The sequence below is a fragment of the Rhopilema esculentum genome, chromosome 3 (assembly GCF_057945365.1).
Source record: "Rhopilema esculentum isolate cy_ngs chromosome 3, ASM5794536v1, whole genome shotgun sequence".
Classification (NCBI taxonomy): domain Eukaryota; kingdom Metazoa; phylum Cnidaria; class Scyphozoa; order Rhizostomeae; family Rhizostomatidae; genus Rhopilema; species Rhopilema esculentum.
In genome coordinates this window covers 3,508,838-3,521,248 of record NC_142817.1, presented here as the reverse complement: position 1 = coordinate 3,521,248, position 12,411 = coordinate 3,508,838, and the positions used below count along the sequence as shown (strand labels likewise).

The following is a 12,411-nucleotide window of genomic DNA, read 5'->3' as shown; positions in this document are numbered from 1 at the left end:
AGAAGCGCTTTTAGAGAGCTGCAAAACTTATGCTGTTCTAGCAGCCACAGCCTAGGGAATTAAGCTGTGGGGTTATATAAAGAGGAGGACAATAGCCTTTTATTTGAAACAAAGGAAAAAGTCACCGGGGCTGGAGGAACAAATGCTGCCTTAGTTAGTATGTTGAAAAAGAAGCTACTGACAGCAGATTGTGAACTTTATGCCACATTTCAAATGTTAAAACTCTCTAGACCCAATGTTAGCATACATCTGAGAAGTATGTGATGGAAACCAAAGGAAATGAATATCTTAAGGCCTTGTTTAACCAGCATTTAACTGGTAGAAAATACAGGCATAGAGTCAGGTATCATCTAATGAATTTTTGCTTTCTAGAGCTAAAACCGCATCGAACCATCCTTGTCTACCTCAAACAATGTTGCTGGAACTGAAAGCTCTTAATTTTCACAGAATGGCGCAGTCAAGGTTTTTTAAATCAAAGAGAAAGCAGAGAACTGTCGCGTTTGATACAGACATTATTTCTTGCCGAAAGTACTAAGGAGCGCCATGGCTGATTTTCTTACAGTATTTTATCAAACAAAAAGTTTCCTAATTGTTTTCCCAATTCAACGTAACTTTTTTGGGATAAAGGGGAGAGGAAGTGACAGTATTCAGAAAAGAAATGGCAAATATAACAACGAGGCAATTTCGTCGTGTGTTCAAAGGAATATCGGCAGGCAGTTCAGGCTCTTACTAGGGAAAAAACACGTAAGAAGGCAGGCTACTCTGTTGGAGGCAGCAACGAAAGTTTCTGTACAACTGAATAACTAAATTTATAAAGAAAACTCACGTGCGGACTTCTCTTTAGGCCTTTTTGATGCCACCTTGAAAAATCTAGTAATAATTTGACTATCGAAGGAATGCCTTGGCTCGTCGCAAAATAATTCCCTAGTGAAACGTCAATTCAAAGTAGGGATGATTGAAATTGCTAGAGATTGACGAAAATACGTGTTACTTGCTCGATTTTCTACCATGGAGAGTTACAATCACGAAAACGGGTAGTGAATTGACAAAAGATTTTGGAGAGCAGTATCTGCAGAACTCCCAAGCTACGGAAATGTTTTGAATTATTGAAAAAGACTTGTCAAGGTGCTTGGTTTCAATGCCAATATGCAAGTTGCTGGCTGGGAAGCTCAATCAAAATTCCTATTACAGTGCTTAAAACTCAAATGAAAATTTATATTCATTATGCTATGACGTCTTTTCTGTTTTTATGTGTTGTAATGGTCCTCTTATAGTCACCCATCAGCAGTCCCTCTCAAACTTGTCAAACCCTATTGCACCCACGACCCCCTGGTTCAAAAGTCTATACAAATAGGCCGTTTGAGAGCATTGCAGGGCCTACGATACCCAATTTGAATCCCCTCCCTTCCACTCTTTCACCTTGAGGAAGATTGGATGAAAGCAGAGCCTAATCATCAACAAAGCTTACAATATTTTCACAAACAGAATACAAAAATGTGATATAACTGCCATACTCCTCTAAACTGTGTTGAATCTGATGTCGAGATGACATGGACGTAGAGGGTAAGCATAGAATGCTGCCAAATTATAAGAAGGGATTAACACTTTTTAAGCTTGGAGCAAGCTTTCATATATAGGGCTAAGACAGCTGTGCTCTCCGGGCAGCCTTGCTCAAATGTGACCACAATTTCGTTACGCCTACCAAAGTCAAGTTAAATCTTACAAAGGGCATTTAACAAGTAAGAAACACAATTAATTATCTAGCTTTTTTTAAATTACCAACTGTAAATTCTAAATCCTTTGGTCTGGACTCAGTTTCACTCAGAGGCAGTTTGCCTTCTGAGACTAAATCTATCCGTCAACCGTGGTTGCAGCTTTCAAAAAGAAAAATTAAGTAGTCCACTTTCTACAAGCTGTTCTTCTTTTTTAGCCGGATAAACAGGCAGTTGGCTTCAATTAGTTATTCAATTATTCATACAATATGAATATAAGCTGTATATATATTTAAGTTAATTTATCGCTAAATTATTTATATTAATGCCTCTTTATTCTGGAACAAATGCAGAAAAGTCAGATAAACTTCAATAGGGTGTGATGACGATTCACACTAGCAGCAATCGATTGGTCTCATCAATGTCTTCCAAAGGAAGCAATCACATCTATGCGAGATATATTTGAAATTTTTTTTCATTTTATCAAGTTTTTGATAACCAAATTTTAGGATCTCTTTTGTTCCGAATTTCATTGTATTGTAATGACGACTAAGCTATTTCTTAATCTGCACTTTAGCTTGATTTATAATGATGTGCTGCGTTTTGAGGTTCCTTTTTTCTTCGACCTAAGTTTGACGCTTAGCACTAACAGATGCATAAGAGCATATGCAATCGAAATCGAATAAACGAAGCGTAATTGACACGTTAAACACAATGAAACCTAAAATAGAACCTTGAGGTTGTCATCTCATCGTTGAACATTATTCGTTTTGAATTATTGACGTCCACGTCTAAACATTGTCACTAAAGCTGCAACGCAGACAAAAGAACTAATTGATATCGCCATTCTATTGAAAACTTCTTGTCTTTGTAAAGGTCCTGCGACAATTTTGTAGCAAAAGATGATAATAGTTTGTGGTTTAACCTCTTTGTTAGAATATATTCGGTCCTTATCTTGGCCAATAGGCTTCAACTTTCTCACTGAAACAATGCATGCTTGAGCATGTTAAAACTATGTAAACTACAAGTTATGTAAGCTGTAGACAAATGTCAAATATTATACAGTGGAATTTCGCTATAACGAACTCTGAGGGTAACCAGAAAAAGTTCGTTGCATCGGGAATTCGTTAAATCGAGAGAAAACGTTTTTTCAAGTCTTTTCGCAGTACACGCCTAAAAAACATTCGGTGGGCTTGTTTAGGCTATCTCAAACTTCTGTGCACATTTTACTCCAAAATCCAAGCTGAATTGAATATTACCATAAGCTGAATTGAATGGCTAGTCATCGAAAATGAAAATCCTGTTCCTTTCGTGATTTGGGACCCAGACATTGGCAAAGCTCGCATCACTTCAACGAGCACTACACTTCTCGTTGGCGGCACAATGACGTCTTCGATTACTTCTCATTCTTATTTATCTTTTTTTGCTTCTCCATCTGAGTCTCTCAATAAAATTTTGTAGTCGCTTGTCGCTGATGTCTTATATGTAAGAAGGTATTCGTTAGTAGGCTCGTCTCTGGCCCTGGGGCTATAAACAACACGGGCCCTTAGCAGGAGAAGTGGCGCAGGGGCAAAACTTTTCGTGGGCCCTTCTTGAGAGCCCGGCCTCGGAAATTCTCCCCAGCTACATCCCCCCCCCCCCGACGGTACTGTTCGTTAGTGTCAATGTACTTTTTCGAAGTAATTTTTGATCCGATCAAACTTTCATCTCGTGGTCTGAGTCTATTACCCTGGGCACCAGACTCTATATGAAATAAAATAGAGAGTCTGGTTTAGTGCGCCCCATTCTCGTTCTGGTGTGCTGATATTAACCAATCAGGAGCGAGTGTACAGACTTCTGTACGTTCAAAGGTCACAGCGAAACGATGAACGTAACTCTAGACCAGGCGGAGAATGGGGGTAGGGTCCCCCCCTCGGGGAAGTAATTCTAATTAGGTGGGTTTGAGTAATTTTGGGGTGCTGATTCCGAAAATCGATGTTATACGGGCAAGTTGGGGGCCTTCAGCCTCTATTTCATACCAAAGTCTCGTTTTCAATCAAAATAGAGCAAGTTGCTTTTTAAGGGTCCACCCTTCGGGGAAGTATCTAAAATTCATTGGATCTAGATAATTTTAGAATGCTGATTCCAAAATTCGATATTATAAGTACGTATAAGGAGGCGTTTGGCCTCAATTCCTTGTTTAAATCTAGTTTTCACGCAAAAGGGCAGAAGTGGCTTGATAAGATTCCTCCCAATTAAGAAATTTTTCCAAATTTAGCGCAATAGGGTTATTGTGGTGTACTGATTCTAAAAAATAATGTTTTGAGGCCTTTTGGGGGTCTTTTTGGCTCCACTTCTAACAAAGTATCGTACATTGCATCACATTACAGTACACCAAATTGTAACACCTAATCTGAAAGCAAATGAAACTGCAATGCCTGTGATTCATGTTTGTTGTTGGTATGTCTCAAGATCCTCAGATGGTTTTGTGAAATGGTGATTGCGATCAACATTTCAGCTAAATGACATCTAAAAGAACTTTGTATCGTTTACTATGAATCAATAAGCAAGTCCGAAAATCTCGTTAAAGGAAGCTTTTTAATCTTAATCATTGATTGGGTAAAGCGTAATTCACCAAAACCTTAGTGAAGAGAATTATCACAGAGAACAATGCGAGAACCTTGCACAACATTTTGAACAGGATGAGTTATTCTACGACCAAGGATGCTATCAGAGATTCACTTATGCAAAAGCATTGATGAGGAGAAAGTTAATGGAAGGCGAAGAGACTGAAACAAGAAGCGAAGTTTACACGTGGAGAAGGCCGGGCCAAGGAGGCTTTTTCCAGACATTTGTATGATATGTAAGAAGAAGGTTTCAAAAGTGAATGCTATTCCACAGTCGCTATCTAAGATTGTAACAGAAGCTGGTGAGAGTACTTTGAAATAATCTGCCAAGGTTAGAGACGACTATGACATGATTATTGCAGTTTCAGAAACCAATAAAAAAATGCTATTTAGATTACACCAAGATTATTCGACAAAAAGCCTCTACAGTAACATCTAGATCTACTGACGACGACGATGAAACATTTGGTAACTTTGATGCAGTACCGTCGTTGATTGAAAATGATATTCTTGAAGGTCAGCAGTGCTTGTCAATTGAGACCATCATTGTAGAGAGCAATGAAACAATTGAAAAGCAAACAGACCCGATATAAGCTAAAAGAGCTTTCGAAGCTATATGGAGATAATAAGTTTTTTTCCAGGTGCAGCTCCAAATACCGCAAGTTGTTATAAGTAAGGTATGTCTTCATGCTCCAATACTATCCAAAAAATCCGGCTTCTTTCAAGAGTTCATGGTAAAAAGAGCTGCTTTTATCTTGTGTGAACTGATATTGATATTCATCAATGATAGATTGCCTCTTTCTTGGCCTCCAACTGTTGAAAGCTTTGGATCTAGAGAAGCATCACCAAGTCCCAAATTGTTGGAAGTGTTTTTTAAAGCGTTACTTTCATTAAAAGAAAGCCATCACAATTCTAGTGAAAGAGTTAATCGTTTTGCTGGTTCACTTAACCAAGATGTTGTGCATACGGTATCAAAGGGAAAGTTCTTGACTCCAAAGCATGCTTCACATTCTTACTGGTCAAAAGCAGCCAATCACAGTTTTGGCCAGATTGAGCCATTGCATAACGTTGCAGTCCAGACATGATAGTTCCTCGCAATTTTATTAATTTTCTACAGAATGGAGAAAACAGAACCATGCACATTAATTCAAAGAGCGATAAAAGAAGCCAAAAGTTAGTTACAAGGAAAGACCGTCCTCTTTTCGAACGAAAACAATTGCACTAAAGTGACGGAAGATGAAGTTGTCATAGATGAAAGAATGAAGAGCAATCACGAAGAAGCATATACAGAGCTGATTGCTTTAGTGAAAGCAGCAAACCTAAGGAATGGGGATTCTGTCAGATCACCTTCCTTCCGGGGATATCAATGTCCTATCCCTCTTTGTTGACCTTGATTTTGCGGGAATTCAAGTATTGATTGATAACGGAACAGGTCTAAATAGGAAAATTGTAATTGTAGCGTCTTCAACACTGTGACATTAAGAAACGAGGAGAGAACTAATCGGTCTTCTTGCTTTTTCAGGAAAAGACTATCTTTCTATTTTTTTGAAAAGGGAAAATAGCTTTTTAGAGACAAATGGCAAAAAGATAGATTACATAAATATATTTACGAATCTGGGGACCACGCTTCAAGTACCCGAAAAAGTTGAGAAGGGATTGGAAAAGTTTATATACGTATTTTATGGAAACGAAAGGATGCAAACGGTAAACGACGTGAGGAAGAAATGTTTTTGCAGAGTTTACGAATGAAAAGAAAATAACCGATTTAAGCTTGCTGCCACCTTGAATTTAAAGCTCAAAATCAGCGATCAAGTCGCTTAACGGTGGATATGGACAACCCAGCTAATCATGGATGGGATGAAAGCTGATCAGTTGTTTGGAGTGATGTATGCTACCCAGCTGATGTTGCAGAGCTGCTGAATAACGAAATTGTGTCTACCGATGATAACGACAGGGCAAATCTAATTGACGGCAATGGTAGAGAAAGCGATTTTAATGAAGATATCATTGATTTGTACAATGCATCATCATAATAAATTCACAAAATATACATTTTCTATACATAGATTGGAGGAAACTGGTTTGATAGATTGATAGATGATTTATAGTGTAGTTGAATTTTATAGCGGCTAATGCTCAAAAGTGTTTTTTGAATACGAGACTTTGTTATGAATTGGAGCCAAAAAGACCCCCAAAAGACCTTAAAACATTATTTTTAGAATCAGTACACCGTAATTACCCTATTGCGCTAAATTTGGAAAACTTTCTTTATTGGGAGGAATCTTATCAAGCCGCTTCTGTCCTTTTGCGTGAAAACGAGATTTAAACAAGGAATTGAGGCCAAACGCCTCCTTATACGTACTTATAATATCGAATTTTGGAATCAGCATTCTAAAATTATCTAGATCCAGTGAATTTTAGATACTTCACCGAAGGGTTGGCCCTTAAAAAGCAACTTGCTCTATTTTGATTGAAAACGAGACTTTGGTATGAAATAGAGGCTGAAGGCCCCCCAACTTGCCCGTATAACATCGATTTTCGTAATCAGCACCCCAAAATTACTCAAACCCACCTAATTAGAATTACTTCCCCGAGGGGGGACCCTACCCCCATTCTCCGCCTGGTCTACTCTGGTGTAAAACATTGAACAGAACACAACATAAATAAATGCTAGCGACCGTAACGATTTAGTTTGAAGATGCTGTTATAACTGTACTCAAAGAATATTTTCCGCATGTTGTGGAACTTAACACAGAACAGCATTGAAAGCCTTGTTTGCAGAGAGAAGAGACACCTTCCCCATATTGCCAACTGGCTTTGGAAAGTCCCTGATATTTCAGGCAGTGCCTCTCATCGCAAAGATATTAGGCCTCGTAATGAAATGCAGTAAATAGGAAACACCGCAAGGCGCCGAGAACAAACAACAACAAACACAAGTAAATCAGTTATGGCTAATATTTCGCCCGGCATACGGGGCTCCGCTTGTCGTATTGGCCATATTTGCTGTGGTGAACTTCCAACGTGATGATTCTAACTGCCGCGGTGTCCAAGCGCGCAGTCTTCACAGTGAGGAAGTAGACTTTAAAAGTACACACAAGTTATGAGGAAAATTACAAAAGACTTATTTTAAGTTGTATACGAAATTTAATAATGATTAACATTTAATAACTGCATTGTGCTAACTTTAATTTCATGCTTCGCACATGTTTTTTGCTGCCAAATGGCGTTTTAAAACTTGATTTGATTGATATCTTGATTCTTGAGGCAGAAAAGTCTATTACCGCTGTATTAAAAATGTCGACTTTAAAGAACTTAATAAAACACATTTGCTTTAAGATTTTCCAAAACTCCTCTGACTACTGAGTTTCTTTGTTATTTATCTGACAGTCTTGTTTCACAGGCCTAGTCTGTTAAATAGACTTCAGTTCTTTCAAGTAAGTTCACCATAACGAGAATGGGGCGCACTAGACCAGACTCTATTATTTTATATAGTGAGTCTGGTACCCAGGGTATGAGTCTATCAGCCAGTGCTTGAAATGAATCGTCAGCATGTTTTCCGAAGACAGTAATTATTTACCCCAAGAGAAAGTGGTAAAGGAACACCGGAATAAAGAAAAAGTACAGATGAAAAATTCATGAAAAGTTCGTTATATCGAGGGTAATTATGATAAATTTCATTTTAATTTCATTTTAATTTCTTTAAGCACGGTAAACCCCGTCAATCGATAGATTGCTTTTCAGGGGGCCATGCATAAAACGTTACAAATTAAGTTAAAAATAAATACGAAGTAAACCCCTAATTTAATTACAATAATGAACAAATGAATAAATAAACTATTTTTTAAAGCTTCTTTTAATGCTTTCAATGAGGATGCCTGCTTGACTTCACAACCCAAGAGGTTCCAAACTCCAGCACCACGATATGAGAAAGCTCGCTGACCATTACTTGTTCTCATTAGTGGGACTTGAAGATCAGTTGCGGTGTTTCTCAAATTTTTCCTACTGCATGTCGAATTTTTAATGAACATTTCTGACAGTTAATCAGGAGCAAGGTCATTTATCGATTTGTAAACCATGCAAGCTGTCTCGGTTTTTATCATATCTGCTTCAGTAGGCCAATTCAAACTTTTAATCAAAGCACTAGCAGAAGAATCATAACTGCTGTTGGTCACAATTCTAGCTGCGCGGTTTTGAAGTTTTTGCAGCACCTGCAACCCTGTCCCCCCACATGCCCCCCAGACTGAGCAGCGGTAGCGGAGATGCGGTTCAACGATACCACAATACATTTTAGAGAGAGTGTTTTTTGGAAGTAACTTCTTGGCATATTTAAGAAATCTAATAGCACGAGAAACCTTAGATCATACAAAATGGATATGTTCATCCCAAGCTAAATGTTTATCAATTTGCATTCCTAAATACTTGACCTTATCAACCACCGTAATAAAGGCACCGTAATAACGAGAGTTGGTTTCATCCGGGCTTCGTTATACTGAGAGAATTTGAAAGGAGTTTGTTAGGCAGAATCCATGGGACCAGACATTTATTTCGTTATACCCGAAAGTTCGTTATATCCGGGGTTCGTTATACCGAGAGAATTTGTAAGGAGTTTGTTAGGCAGAATCCAAAGAACTAGACTGTTAGTTCGTTATATCTGGGGTTCGTTATATCGGGATTCCACTGTATAACCTACAGAGCCTTACGTTATATACAGCCTTACAAAAACTCGTTTTAACTCTTTAGCTCCATTATTTAACCCATTCCAAACACGACGGTTTATTTTTGTAAATCTTGAACATGTCGTAATATCGTTTAAAATGTCCGTCTTTTAGACACTAACATCCAAATTTACCTTACTGATACCCTGGGTACCAGAGCCACATAAATTTGAGCGTGGAAACACAAGCTAGCTGCTCCCCCGCATCTTCGCTTGGTTTTCTGTTACGCGCTCGAAATTTGTGGCTCTGAGACCCAGGGTACTTTTCCGACTAAATGGATTTTGAGATTATTTTCAACTTTTGATCTAACATCATCAATAAAATCAGATTATCTAAATTCAATTGCTTTCAGAGATGATTTTTGTTGGAGTACATACGAAACAGTTATTTTAAAAACCGTTCTTGATCTATGTAATTTTATTTGCTATTATTGTTCAAAATCTCTCGCATGTCTTCGCGTGGATCAAACCACGTCAAGGTGATCAATAACATCTGATAAAAAGTAATATTATACTGGAAATTAGTATGCAGATTTATGTTGATTATTCTAACGACCCATGATTGTGTGTAGCAGTGTTATTGTAATGTTAGGGACATTAAAAACTCTTGGACTATGGACTCTTGTAATACACTCTTGGACTATAGACTCTTGGACTATAGACCCATTATAGACTCTTGTAAAAATCGATCGAGGTGATAGAACTCTGATATTTTGATGATTTTTAATATTTTTTTACCATTTCGGAAGAAATATCTGGCCGATTAACAGCCATGCAAAAACCCCTAACAAAAAATGCGAATTGAAACAATGCGACTCGTATTCGTTCGGTATCAAGTCAAATGATACTCAGGTTCATCAATTTTTATATTAAAGGCATTTGACACAGGTAAAAGCCACTCGACCACGAGTGGTTGATCAATCAAATTGCGCATAGAAAAAACACGTGAACAGTTCCCGCCTTTCTGCAAATCGTTGAAAACCTAAAGCAGCGTGCAGTGGGTTTCACGCGAGCAGTTTCCGATTCTCTTCTTGTGCGCGTGCTCTTAGGCCTAAGTTTGTCTGGATTCGCCGTACTTATGCATGTCAAATGCCTATAACTTTGTTCACTCAAAGTAGCATCCCAACAGAGTCCAATATCAGTGACAACTTACTGTGGAAAGATGCAATTTGAGCGAAAACAATACGAACAGAAAAGTACTTTCGCTTCCTAGAGAGAACTTAATATCATCAAATTTTTAAAGGTAGTTTCAATAATCCTTCAGATGAACACAATTTGGATAATTAACTTTACAGGTAAGTGGCTTAGAGTAAAAAAAAGAAACTATAATTCATGCTGTCAGCGATATTATAAATAGACGGAAACGCCACAGAATCCTTTCAAAAGTCAATTATTGAATCGACTAATAAATAATGCTATGAATCAAAGCCAACTTATTGGAGGTTTAGTATTTCTTAGCACCAAACTTCGAAATTTTAGAAGCAAGAAATTTATCACAATTGCTATTTGCGTCATTGGACCATATTTTCAAAATTGGATTTGTTTGTAATCGTATAATTTGGATAAAAGCATCAAGAATGACTGTCACATATAAATTAGCTATCTTCAATATTAGGTGAAAAATCCCATAACTTGACAGTTTTGTCATACGAACCAGAAACAATCATATGGTCATTGAATTGCAAGCAAGTCACACCATCAGAGTGATTTCGTAGCGTGACAAATCGTTTCCCAGTTTCTAAACTCCATATCTGAAAAGGTGAAAAGAAAAAAACTTGTTGAGTAAGACAGTAGCGAAAAACAACGTCTGACAGAAGATCCACTAGGCTGGGGGAAAAGCTGGAGCTTCTTCAAAACAAAATAGACCTGATTAAATTCAATCTGCCGCTCTAGGGTTATAGAGCTAGACTGGGGCTATGTTTTAAATTCTACGATGTTTTTGCTGTTTTGTTGTTGTTGTTTTTGTTTTGATGTCATCGTCGTTACGGTCATTGTTGTTGTTGTTGTTGCTGTTGTTGTTGTTGATGATAATGATGATGACAATTAAGATAAATTTTTCATAGAGATAAACGCTGGGCTTAAAGTGTGGCAACGCCATGCCATCGGCTTGAATGTCAACGGCGAAAGATATCTTCCTGAAACCAGTGGCGTGAATAGAGGGGTATCAGAGGGGACGAACCCCCCCCCCTCTGTAAAGCTAAACCGTTGTTTTGTTGAGAAAATTCTGATCTTGTCGGAAATCAACATGGCTGTCTTTTTTATCTAAGTGTTAAAATTTGAGAGGAACGGTTTTAAAGCTAAATAAAATGAATTTTTTCGTTGTTCTTTATCAGATTGGCCTTCTCTTTTAAAAAGACAGGATGCCTTTTTTAAAGCGGAAGACCAGGAAAATCTTTAAGTAGAAGAATTTGTGACAGCAGATTTCAAAAATGATAAGAATATTTCCCCTGTTTTATTTCAGTACCAATGTCGTTATGTTTGCTCAAATTTATGAAAAAATAAAATGCTTATTAGATTTTTGTCTGAAACTTTAAATTTCTCGCCCTTCCTATGAATTTCCCTATCTACGCTACTACCTGAAACTGAATTTCAGATACATTTGTCCATAAATCGATCAACATTATACGACTTTCTACCTATAATTTAATATATTTCATGTTCATAAATGAATTTTTAACGGAGGAGGAAATTAATCTTCCTCAGATAACATAAACTTAGTTATTCCATAGATAAAATGCATAATTAACTTTTTAAGACAATTAGCTAATTTTCCGCTTCCCTCGCTGCTAGTGAGAAGCATGATCAAAGTTCTCAAAAAAGCCACACGTTAAACAATGTTTTTATTAAAAAATGACATAAAATTATAAAGATTTGCTCTCGGGTTGTCGGGGTCTGGAATTATATGTAGAGCTGTTTGCTAAGAACGAATACACCATTCTGTTTTCAATTCAATACACAATGACCCTTATGAAGGTGTACATCAACAGCCAATGGGAGCACATGCAATCGAATATGCGAAGAAAGTCTATTTCAGATAAATGAGAAAGCCGCTTAATGATCTCCTTGATAAAGACGAAACTTTTACATTCAAAATCTTATAAAATGAGCTGATCGAGCATTTTTATTTGATGGCTGTTTGGGAATCTAAAGCAAAACATTGATTTATGAAATTAGCGTTAAGATGCAAAATGTTTTTTGAATAAAAAAAGTCGTCTTAAATAGGAATCAATTTGAAGAAATTAGAAAAGCTTAATACTTTTCGCGAAGAAGACGGCATTTTGATGAATTCAGACATAACATGTTCGTAATTCAGTTGTATGATTTTGCAGAAACTTTGATGAGATTCTTAGATCAGAGTCACTATAATCAAGCATTTATA

At 37.3% G+C, this 12,411-nt stretch overlaps 1 protein-coding gene across 1 annotated transcript in view; it reads right to left on the bottom strand.

Moving 5' to 3' along the window:
* Window positions 1–10,361: 10,361 nt before the first annotated feature.
* LOC135692378 (uncharacterized) overlaps window positions 10,362–12,411 on the bottom strand; it is a 56,420-nt gene continuing 54,370 nt past the window's right edge. The window contains exon 16 of the mRNA XM_065210463.2: window positions 10,362–10,783. Within this exon, the coding sequence (XP_065066535.2) occupies window positions 10,628–10,783 (156 nt within the window). The 3' untranslated portion in view covers window positions 10,362–10,627. The remainder of the gene's footprint in view (window positions 10,784–12,411) is intronic.